We start from the raw sequence: 12,258 nt of genomic DNA, 5'->3' as shown, positions 1-12,258 counted from the left end.
GGACCATGGCCTCGGATTTGGAGGTGCTGATTTTCATCCCAGCCGCTTCACACTCGGCTGCAAACCGTCCCAGTGCATGCTGAAGGTCCTGGTGTGAAGGGGCCAACACGACAACATCATCCGCAAAAAGCAGAGACAAAATCGTGTGGTCCCCAAACCTGACACCCTCCGGCCCCTGGCTGCGCCTAGAAATTCTGTCCATAAAAACTATGAACAGAACCGGCGACAAAGGGCAGCCCTGCCGGAGTCCAACATGCACCGGGAAGAAGTCTGACTTACTACCGGCAATGCGAACCAAGCTCCTGCTTCGGTCATACAGGGACCGGACAGCCCTTAGCAAAGGACCCCGGACCCCATACTCCCGGAGCACCCTCCACAGGCCGCCGCGAGGGACACAGTCGAATGCCTTCTCCAAATCCACAAAGCACATGTGGACTGGTTGGGCAAACTCCCATGAACCCTCCAGCACCCTGTAGAGAGTATAGAGCTGGTCCAGTGTTCCACGGCCTGGACGAAAACCGCACTGTTCCTCCTGAATCCGAGGTTCCACTATCGGCCGTATTCTCCTCTCCAGTACCCTGGCATAGACTTTCCCAGGGAGGCTGAGAAGTGTGATCCCCCTGTAGTTGGAACACACCCTCCGGTCTTCTTAAAAAGAGGGACCACCACCCCGGTCTGCCATCCCAGAGGCACTGTCCCCGACCGCCACGCGATGCTGCAGAGGCGTGTCAGCCAAGACAGCCCCACAACATCCAGAGACTTGAGGTACTCAGGGCGGATCTCATCCACCCCCGGTGCCTTGCCACCGAGGAGTTTCTTGACTACCTCGGTGACCTCAGCTAGGGTGATGGACGAGTCCACCTCTGAGCCCTCAGCCTCTGCTTCCTCAATAGAAGACGTGACGGCGGGATTGAGGAGATCCTCGAAGTATTCCTTCCACCGTCCGACGACATCCCCAGTTGAGGTCAACAGCTGCCCACCTCCACTGTAAACAGCGTTGGTAGGGCATTGTTTCCCTCTCCTGAGGCGCCGGACAGTTTGCCAGAATCTCTTCGAGGCCAGCCGATAGTCCTTCTCCATGGCCTCACCGAACTCCTCCCAGGCCCGAGTTTTTGCCTCCACAACCACCCGGGTTGCAGTCCGCTTGGCCTGCCGGTACCTGTCAGCTGCCTCAGGAGTCCCACAAGCCAACTAGGCCCGATAGGACTCCTTCTTCAGCTTGACGGCATGCTTTACTTCCGGTGTCCACCACCGGGTTCGGGGATTGCCGCCTCGACAGGCACCGGAGACCTTACGGCCACAGCTCCGAGCAGCCGCTTCGACAATGGAGGTGGAGAACATGGTCCACTCAGACTCAATATCTCCAGCCTCCCTCGGGATCCGGTCGTGGCTCTGCCGGAGGTGGGAGTTGAAGATCTCTCTGACAGGAGACTCGGTCAAACGTTCCCAGGAAACCCTTACAGTACGCTTGGGTCTGCCGAGTCTGTCCAGCCTCCTCCCCCGCCATCGTGTCCAACTCACCACCAGGTGGTGATCAGTTGACAGCTCCGCTCCTCTCTTCACCCGAGTGTCCAAGACATACGGCCGCAGGTCAGATGAAATGACCACAAAGTCGATCATCGACCTGCGACCTAGGGTGTCCTGGTGCCACATGCACTGGTGGACACCCTTATGCTTGAACATGGTGTTCGTTATGGACAAACTGTAACTAGCACAGAAGTCCAATAACTGAACACCGCTCGGGTTCAGGTCGGGGGGGCCGTTCCTCCCAATCACGCCCCTCCAGGTACCACTGTCGCTGCCCACGTGAGCGTTGAAGTCCCCCAGTAGAACGACGGAGTCCCCAGTCGGGGCACTTTCCAGCACTCCTCCCAGAGACCCCAAGAAGGCCGGGTACTCTGCACTGCCTTTTGGCCCGTAGGCACAAACGACAGTGAGAGACCTATCCCCGACCCGTAGGCGCAGGGAAACGACCCTCTCGTTCACCGGGGTAAACTCCAACACATGGTGGCTGAGCTGGGGGGCTATAAGCAAACCCACACCAGCCCGCCGCCTCTCACCATGGGCAACTCCAGAGTGGTGAAGAGTCCATCCTCTCTCAAGGAGTGTGGTTCCAGAGCCCAAGCCATGCATAGAGGTGATCCCGACTATCTCTAGTCGGAACCTCTCAACCTCACGCACCATCTCAGGCTCCTTCCCCGCCAGCGAGGTGATGTTCCACGTCCCTAAGGCTAGTTTCCGTGTCCAGGGATCGGGTCATCGAGGTCCCCGCCTTCGACTGCCACCCAATCCTCTCTGCACCGGCCCCTTACGTCTCTTCCTGCAGGTGGTGAGCCCACGGGAAGGCGGTCCCACGTCACTCCTTCGGGCTATATATATATATATATATAAAATATATCACACACACACGCACACACACACACACACACACATACACATATATAATTTGTGATGATACTATCTAATATTTAAAAAAAAACAAATTTTAAATTAATTTATGACAAAAAATACTATAAAAAAATATTTTCCACTCTCAGTATGGGGTAAATTTAGTAAATAATGGGTAAATAAACCCATCTGTCATGGTATTAATTTGTTATTTTGCCTTCAGTGGTTCAACAGCATGACCTTGCAGGAAATATTGCCAAATATATCCTGACAGTGTGACAACAAAAATGTGATTCGTCTGTCCACTATTGCATAATGAATTGATTAAACAAAGGTTTTTAATTGACTTCTTTTTGCCACACAAGCTAAAACTCTCCCCTGTCACTGAATCTATTCACTTATCCTGTATTATGTATTATTTCTCTATATCTCTCCCTTTCATCTTTCAGTGTGAGGGAATAAAAGGAGAGCTTGTGGAACTGCAGGGGTTGTACGAGGGCAGCCAGAGGGAGAGGGCGGAGCTAGAGGCGGAGCTACAGCGCTGTAGGGCGGAGCTTGATCGGCTGGCTGGGAGGAAGGCTCAGGTGAGGGGTCATAATGGGGCATCAGTCAAAACACACTACTTTCTTCCTAAAGGTTTTGCAATGTGTGGACTATCTTGGGGGAAAAATGTGACCTGAAAAAAAAATCACTGTACTGTACACATGCTGAAAACAAACAGACATTACTCACACAGCAAGTAGGGCGAGATATTGTCAACAGAAAGACACCATATCTCCATCGATCTACATGTTTGTCAGCATTTGAAAATGCCTTGTACATAACTAACGTTTTGCATGTGGGGTCAACCACCCCTGAAGTGACCATCTGTCCAACAGCAGCACCTGTCTTTCAAAGCGCATCCTGTCTAACTAAACCACTCTGCCATTTTCGGTCGAGTGTGTATGTTTCACTTTGGGTTGCTTTTTGCCCTGTCACACACATTGATTCTGGGCTGCGTGTGTTTTCACATCTTGTGTTTGTCAAACCTCTAGCAGCTAATGTGTTTTGCTAGTTTTGTTGATCCACTGTAGCAAATCAAGCTTTTGTGTGTGTACAATGTGCACTGACATAGAGGTCTATCTAACCCCTGTACTGTCTAACAACAAGGTCTTAGAATCCAAGCCACAGAAATCCTAATTAATTAAGGGTTTTTCCTATCAAAGAGTCTGTCCAGTCTGAGTACCGTGTCCCATGTCAATCATCCGTCCTCCATAGTTGTACTTTAATGGTGTAAACCCCTAATAAACCCCTCACTCACACTGTTTTGCCACCTTCAAATGGAGCTCTGTCAACAGATTCTGTCATATGTTAGCGAATATCACAGAAAATCACAGGTTTCAGAAGAAAAAAATCCCATTTAGTTGGGATTTGGGATCTGAAACAGAAATCATGCAAATTAGCAACCATACCCACTACCCATAAAGCATTTTGTATGACGCAATTGAGTCAGTCTTCCTTCACTCTCAAACTACTTCAATATTTGTTTTTATATCCTCAATGACTAAAAGTCAATAGTTTTATGTGATGCACTGAAATTCCAGAAGCTGAAAATAATATTAGTCTGAAACAGCAAAAATACCCCTGGAACAGTAAACGCTTCTATGATAATGTAAAATTTGTTCAGCTGAACAAATGAGAAGCATCTTGTGGCTGATTTATCACACCCTAAACAGCATACCGAGTCTAGTTACCCAATTGACCTAATTTAATTACCAAAAATGTTTTTGGTTTAGTTTTTGGCTATGAAAACTTTACACTTGGTTCTGGTAAAAAAAATTATTTCTGTGCTTTACATTATAATGATTTGATGCTTTATGGTATGAGTGGTTCATTCGCTCTAAAAGAGTGTAAACAGTCCTACACCTTTCTCTTTTTTTGTATTGTTTTGTATTTGTTGTTCTCTTTTATGAACTTTCCTTCCCTTTGCAAAAACACTTACAATGTAAGAATATGGGTGGAAAAGTAAAACACTTTCTCCCAAATTGTCTTTACAAGCTGAAGGGTGAATCCAAATTTTTTTTCCCATTGTGTTCAACAACATATCTCAGATGCTGTTGACAGATTTATCCCGGTACTTTGGTTTAATAGAGTGGGCTGGCTGTGCAGTGTGAGCAAGGATCTTTAAATGCCAAGATGGCAACCTTGGCTCTGTGTTCATCAGCTGGAGGGTCAAAACGAGCACAAGGTTCCCATTTCGTGTTTAACCATCTTTGCTGTGTATCTAATCTCGGTGTATTTTCCTGTCTCCCTGCTCCCCCGTGGTCCTTCATTGCTTCGTTCTGTTGCTTTCTGACCACTGAACGCCTACATAAACATACCATAAACACTCATATACTCAAAACACACACTGCACCATATCAAATTCCAAACAAATTTGATGATTCCTGATAAACTGCTGGCATCTATCTATCAATCTATCTATCAATCTATCAATCTATCTATCTATCTATCTATCTATCTATCTATCTATCTATCTATCTATCTATCTATCTATCTATCTATCTATCTATCTATCTATCTATCTATCTATCTATCTATCTATCTATCTATCTATCTATCTATCTGGTTGTTTTCTCCCTTTCATCCTCACACTCGTCATTCTTTCTCTCTATATTACTTTTATTTGATTTGATTGTTTTCCATGTTTTATTTACCTGTAATTTCACATGTGCACAAACCCTCCCATGTGTGATCATTTTCTTTATTTTGAGTGTGTCATTTTTTTTCTTTTGTTTCTCTCACCACCTCTTCCTCCTCTTCTCCTCTCCATCCCTGCACCCCCTGTGTTTTTCCTCAGAGCTCCACTCCTTCGTCTGAGTGCCCTATTCTCTCCATACCCTTCATAGGAATGGTTGTAATAATGGGCCTGATATGGTGCTGCTGGAAGGAGCTCTTGTCCTAAAGGGGGAAAGGTATGGCTTTGCCTTTTCTTTCTCTAAGAGTCCAGAGACAAGCCTTTTTGTCCCTCCTGTACTGTGAAACTCATCTTTATAATGGTCAAAATATCACTTTTTATAAGCCCTAATGAATGGTCATAACTGTCATGCTAAACAAGCCTGTTTGCCCATTGGACACAGTGCCTGATTTTTTACGAGGGCCTTTTATGGATGTGCACATTGTTTCACAACCGTAGCTTTCCACTTAACTAGACTGAAAGGTCAACTTGCGTTTAAATGGACATGTAAATTTAAACTTTGCAGGACAAAACTTATTTCTGAGCAACGTTTCCAGAGGTATGAGGATTGAGGAAGGCTAATGTTAGTTAAACACTTTTTCATTAGTATGTATTAGTCTTAGACTTATAGAGCAAAGATAGAGCAATTCTGTCAACAGGATTTTTTTTCCCAAACATCTTTACTGGACAGAAAATTATATTATCCCGATTCTTTACTGAAAACAGGTTTCCTAAACACTTCCCTAAACACATTTAAAACTCTCTTTAGGATGGAGTACGTTAAAAATGGATCAGTTCTTTGAGCAAAATTAATCCTGTATATAAGAAAATGCATAAAAAACATCCTGCACCCAAAGGAAATTGACATGATTCTTAAAACATTGCCAAATTAGTGTGCTTTTGTAGTATAGACAATTTTTTTGCATCATAGACACACTGCATTTCTATTTTTTGGCACATTCAAAAATCAGATTGCATGAAGTCATATTCAGGCATCCTCTGAGATTTCCGAGCGTTATTATCCCAGCCAAACGCATGACACACCTCTGATTTCAACAGTTCTGCTGCCCAGCAGGACCGACCGAAGCCACACGCACACACTTACACAGTTCCTTGATTCCGCTAGACAGCCTTGTGGTTTCCACTGCCAATTTCACAACGCCAGATGGAGAGAGAGTAATAGAGTATGTAAAAGAGAACGTGTGTGACAGTGATTGGAGTATTTACTGGGTCATTGCTCTTGGCTTTGTATCTCTCCACATTTCTGGATGGGTATATTTAGCTCTCATATTCAGCACTATAACAGAAGATGACTAGGAATAAACAACAAGTCCTCAGAAGGTTCATTAAAACCAGATCAGTTCTGAATTCTAGCCAGAGAATAATTGTGTTCCGGCTCTGGTTTGTGCTGTTTCATCGACATTGGTGAGTGTTTTGCTTTTGGTGAACGCTTAGATGAAACATTTCTACAACAGCAAAGCCTGTTTGTTAGAAAAAGTACACGGATTTTAAAGTTAAAGAAATTGTGTTTTAATTTTAAATGTGTATATAAAAGTTAACTTTTACAAAATTAGAGATGCACAATACCGATATTGATACCATATCGTTTATTGATAGCCAATATTATTTGTTACTTAGACAAAATATATAATTTTTTATATAAAAATTATGATATAATTTTATATATTATATAATTGTATATGTTTTCTAATTTTATATAATGTGTATATAAAAAAATATAAAATAATAATATTAAAGAAGAATAATTAAGAGTATTGAAGAATAGTAGGACAAAAATATCAACTATTTAAATATGACCTCTCTTGACCTTTACCCTCTGATGTCATTATTTTCTTCTCATTGACCTCAGGATAATGAGGGAGACTGGAACCTGGTGATGCTTGTTGCCGTGGCAGCAGCAGCAGTTCTGCTCATTCCCAGTTTCACCAGAGCTCTGGCCTGATGGCTGGACAGGAAGTGACCTCATCATCTCACTCTGCCCATGGTACACAACTCTATCACCCCGACCACATTTAACCACCAATCTGACCTGAAAACCATTACTCACCTGGGTCACACGGGAACACAACTTGATGCTTTTTGATGTGCATTGTGATGCTGGTTGTTTGCCGCCTCAACTGCTTTGCTCTGCTTTTGTAGACAGTCATATCCGTTTCGAGCAGTAGTGCTACAGACACTGATGCCATGCCGTGGGTATTTAAAACATCAGAATGGAGGAGCTTCTGATTGGTCTAGCTCCCCACTTTCCATTTCATGAGTTGTTTTCTTTCCTTACTGGACAATTGCAGAGGTCCTCTTGAAACAATTTGCCTTATCACTTTTAGATAGAACATTTGCACAATTTACCTCTTTTTTGGCTATCAAAAACAAACAGATCTCTTGGGGACTGAAGAGGATGCCGTCCTTCATCAACGACGCTTTGGATGCAGCATATTGCTTTGTGCTTCATTACTTTTTGATTAGGTAGAAGCATGCAGTATTTATTTAATCTTCCTGGATCTTCCCATTTGTAATAATTACGTACTACTGAAGTCTCAGTACTTTCAGAATGGTTTGTGTTTAGATTCAAACTTCTTTCACTTTCATCCATGGCATGTTTATAACTCAAAAACTCTGTAGGTAACTGTACAGTACTTATCTATATGCTCATTTTATATTAATTTTGGTGGGAAAAAAAGAAGATTCCAGGTGAGTTAAGGTTATTCCAACAGGTAAACACGCTTATTTTAAACTTTCCACAGATATTTTTGTATCTGAATTGTTTATTCCAACACATGAAATGTATAGATTGATTTTGTGAGTTTAGATTGATAAATGATGCTAAAGAGTGATAGATATTTTTATACAAGGGTTGACTAATCACTAAAATGACACTAAAATAACTCTGAAATGTGTGTAATTAACAAGCACATATCTACTGTAATTCCACTAATGTCGCATTGATGATTTCATCTGAGGTTCTTTGCTCTCTCTTTTATTTTTGCATGTTAGCAATGCAAAACACAGCTGTCATATATTCTCTCCAAAGAAACTGAGGCAAAGTACAGAGTTGTAAGGTTATTACAGAAAGTACAAAATGTCATGAACAAGTGGTTCTCAATTGGCCTGTCAGGACCCAAAAATAAGTCAAGGGTATATTTTCAGTTAAAATAATGTAGCAAAATATAAAAAAAGCAAATTAAGACCTTTAAAAAGGTTTGTTGTAGTCTGTAAATCTACCCCAATCATGCTAATCATTTTGCATATTGTTGGGCCTATGCAGTTCATGATAATATTAACACATTTTAACGTTTGACATATTTTGAAGTACAAAAAAGTTATTTTAATAGCATGTTTGATGGCCACTTAATGTGTAATGTGAAAACCAGTTGAGAACTACTGTCATAATCTCTTATAGAAAACCATGACATAGACGTTTCTTACAATGCAATTCAATCTGTAGCATAAATCCATAGCATGAATGAATTCATCTAGCTAATAAAAATGCTAGAAGCGGAAACTTCCATACTGCCTTTCACCCAAAAAAATGATGATGATAAGAAACTTGTCTTAAATAATGTATGTTCAACTAAAGAAGTTTGAAAGAGACAAATACGTACTTAAATGTAGCTTTTTACATCAGAAGTCACAATTTTGAGGTCTTTGTGTGGACACGGACTATTATAAAAGCACCCTCCTGTAGGAAGATTAATATTACTGCCACTAAACTCATATCCATTGTGAAAGATTCTGTGTAAGAGCCTTGAGGTACTATTGTTATGAACAGAATCTTTTACTTTAAACTTACTGTATCTATTACTATAATCGTTTCTGGTATACACACCGGTTGTCTTTTTGTCTAATTTTTTAACAGCACAAAGTATCAAAGTGACTAAACAATAGTAGATATAGACGGTTGACTAGCGTTGTGGCAGTGATCTTCGTAGTGTGGTTTAAGACTTGGCATTAGCTGTTGCCGAGTCTCAGTGTTTGGGAATATTTACTGTATCCCAAGGTCATTCCAGTGCCGTTTTCTGCTACCCCGTTGATAGACTCAGAACTCAGTGGTAGCACAACTGAATGTTCAATGTATCAATGGTCAGCTGACTTTCTATAAGAGCGCATGCTACACAGTGACTTGTCTTTGAAATAAACTTGCTATTTGTCCTGCCCTGCATTGGATAGTTTGTTACTTTGATGAAATGGAGTATGAATTTTTCATTATTTTACATCAAAACGAGTCAATTATGAGTCAGAACAAAATTCACACACTTCCACTCAGCACTTGTAAATGATGTAATATGTACAAATTGTGCATTTCTGTGCCAGTAGATTCTGCATGTTGTGTGATAGAAACCAGTTGTAGGTTTTCGCTGCTGTCACAATTTTGTACCAGTAGACATCGCATGCATTGTCCAAATCTGCAACTAACTGAATTTTTTTGTGTGTGTGTGTGTGTGTGTTGATTATGAAGACCGATGTCATTTATGTTCTCTTCTAAAATATTACTTTACCTGTTACTTATGATTTGAAATTGTAGCAAATAACTTTTGGAAAGCCCAGTTTTTAGTTATAATTTATTTTACAGTACATGCACTTTCAATGTACTTAATGTGTACTTGCCCAGAAAGTACCGAGTAGTGTAAGGTAACCTCATGGGTTAAGGTCAGGTTTAGGGATGTGTTCAGGGTTAGTACCTAGTTATTACCCAGTTAGTGTCATTACTACAATAAGCACATCGTATGTACATGGACTGTAAAATAAAGTGCTATCTAGTTTTTCTCTAAATGGACTTTATTACGAAATATTATATGAAGCGATTCACTTTATCAATGAATCTTGAATGTCATTTTATCTCTATTTTAAGTCCATACTGTACATTTCCATTCCAGTTCTCTCTTCTCCTCCATTTATCTTCTATTTAAAGTCTTTTAGTTGTTGAGAGAATTGCAAGTTGTACAGACCAACAAAATTGTTTGTAAATGCGCTTTAATGGATGCTGATGGGTGGTAAATGTATGGAAATGCCAGTATGTGGCGATGCTGCTGCTTGTCTGTATATGGTTGTGTAATTGTAACTGTTCTGTACAGTGTCTTTGATATGTTTACATGTTGTCCTGCCTTAACAGGCATTTATTTAAACATTAATAATAATAATGATATTTGAAGTATTTTGGTAACCATGTATATTTTGTAAATGAACAGGAACAAATAAAGTAGTTTGTCCAGAGCATCCTGATTTAATATATGTGCTCGTTTATTCTTGTCAGATCAGAGCTTGTTTTTCTTTCAGCCTGTTGTTGAATCATAAGGTGAGCTGACATCCATAGCTTTCAGCAAATGATAAACAGATGTTCCTCTGACCTTCACATTTGTATTATTTGTCAGTCCACTTCGAAGCGTGCTGAGGTTCTGAGTCATGGCTGTGACTTCATTGTGAGTATATGAACATCTTCTATTCCTGGGTTTTGTGTCAAGTCTGTGGAAAAGGTTGCTTTTCTTTTGGACAATTCTGAATTTATGTCTTATGACACATGTCCACGGGGGTCCTTCTTTTCCAGTAATAGTGAACCATATGCCTGTATATGGTTTGGTCACCGTTCGCCACAGGAGCAAACACTCTGAATTACAATAACTCATTCTGTATTACTGTTACACACTCACTGTATACATTTCAGTCCAGACCCATAGGATCTTGCAGTTTGTTATTGTAATGAATTCAGTCCTGCGACTACTCTATAGCATAACTTTTTATTAAATGTTTATAAAATTTTCATAAAATGTTTAAACCACACACACACACACACACACACACACACACACACACACACACACACACACACACACACACACACACACACACACACACACACACAGAGAGAGAGAGTTTGTGAGTAACATGTCAAATGATACAAGTTTCCAGGTTGTGACATTTGACAGCACTGGGACCCGAGGTCATGAAATGGTTTGTAAGCAGTTTTTTTTGGGTCTGAATCATCATTGTTTACATGACGGTTACATGATATGGCCACATCTCTGTAACAACAAGGTTTAAATGGCACAAACAGTAAACTAGCCCCAGTCTACCCTATTATAAATCATATATACTGATAATATAAATTCTAGAAGCTTTGGATTGTGAGATTATAATCTCACAATCCATAGCCTCTAGAATATATTATCAGAATATATATGATCTATCATCTGTTTTCCTCAGAATATATAATCTATCAACTGTCAACTTGTCCCCACGATGTCAAAAGTTTCAGGTTTTACTATCCTTATGGGAATATGTAATGATAAGAATGTAGGGAATACCTAGAACACACACACACACACACACACACACACACACACACACACACACACACACACACACACACACACACACACACACACACACACACACACACACACACACACACTGTATAGCATTTTACATAACTGTAAAAAAAAAAAAAATATATATATATATATATATATATATAGCCAATAGTTAAACTTATGAGTTACCTTAATTTTTATTTAACAAGGTATATTATGTAAGTTAGCCTACTTATTTGAATTTAAAAAGTGTGGGGAACACTGTGTTTAGTATCTGTTATTGGCCAATAACATTTTTAACATTCACATTTGTATGCTTTTTTTACAAGTCATTATGTTGACCTTTTTTTTACCACCTTTGTTAGTGCCTATGCCAACTATCAGTTTAATGACTAGGCCGCCTATACAGTAAGGAACTGTATGGAACATGATGAACGGTTAAAAATATCTCCAATACAGCTACATTTAACAAAACAGTGTATGACTTCATTAACTGGAATAGAGTTTTGTCAGTTGGGGGCAATAATATTGTTTATTAATATAGGCTACTTTCGTTGGCTACTATTTACTTTTTATTAATAAATAGTCTGTCATGCCTTTTCATCAGTAGCCTCCTTTCATATTTAGCACACTGTTAAAATATCTCACAGACATAATTATGCTGTCAGTTGCTTTTTCCAGTCCCAATTGTTAAAAGAGAGCCAAAGTTTTACAACAAGCGCAACTCCAGCCCCCCAGTGCCCAATTTGGGGTTCCTAAAAATAAAAATGCCAGTCACAACTGTCGCGGCGCTCGGGGTCTGTCCAATCCCCTTCCCCGCCGCGCGCTTCG

At 40.7% G+C, this 12,258-nt stretch overlaps 1 protein-coding gene across 6 annotated transcripts in view; it reads left to right on the top strand.

Annotated features, from left to right (window-relative positions):
- ccdc136b (coiled-coil domain containing 136b) overlaps positions 1–10,347 on the top strand; it is a 35,461-nt gene extending 25,114 nt beyond the window's left edge. For 3 of the 6 annotated variants that reach the window (XM_077234719.1, XM_077234718.1, XM_077234722.1), the window contains 3 exons: positions 2,838–2,972; positions 5,228–5,342; positions 6,975–10,347. In XM_077234719.1, coding sequence (XP_077090834.1) covers positions 2,838–2,972; positions 5,228–5,332 — 240 coding nt within the window. In that variant the 3' untranslated portion in view covers positions 5,333–5,342; positions 6,975–10,347. Of the gene's footprint in view, positions 1–2,837; positions 2,973–5,227; positions 5,734–6,974 lie in introns of those variants that run through there. The other 3 variants (XR_013205346.1, XM_077234721.1, XM_077234720.1) reach the window with 3 other exon arrangements.
- Positions 10,348–12,258: the final 1,911 nt, after the last annotated feature.

Source organism: Siphateles boraxobius, unplaced genomic scaffold (assembly GCF_051911475.1).
Source record: "Siphateles boraxobius isolate OS27281-9 unplaced genomic scaffold, OSU_SipBor_1 19, whole genome shotgun sequence".
Classification (NCBI taxonomy): Eukaryota; Metazoa; Chordata; class Actinopteri; order Cypriniformes; family Leuciscidae; genus Siphateles; species Siphateles boraxobius.
This window is presented reverse-complemented; position numbering and strand designations above follow the sequence as displayed.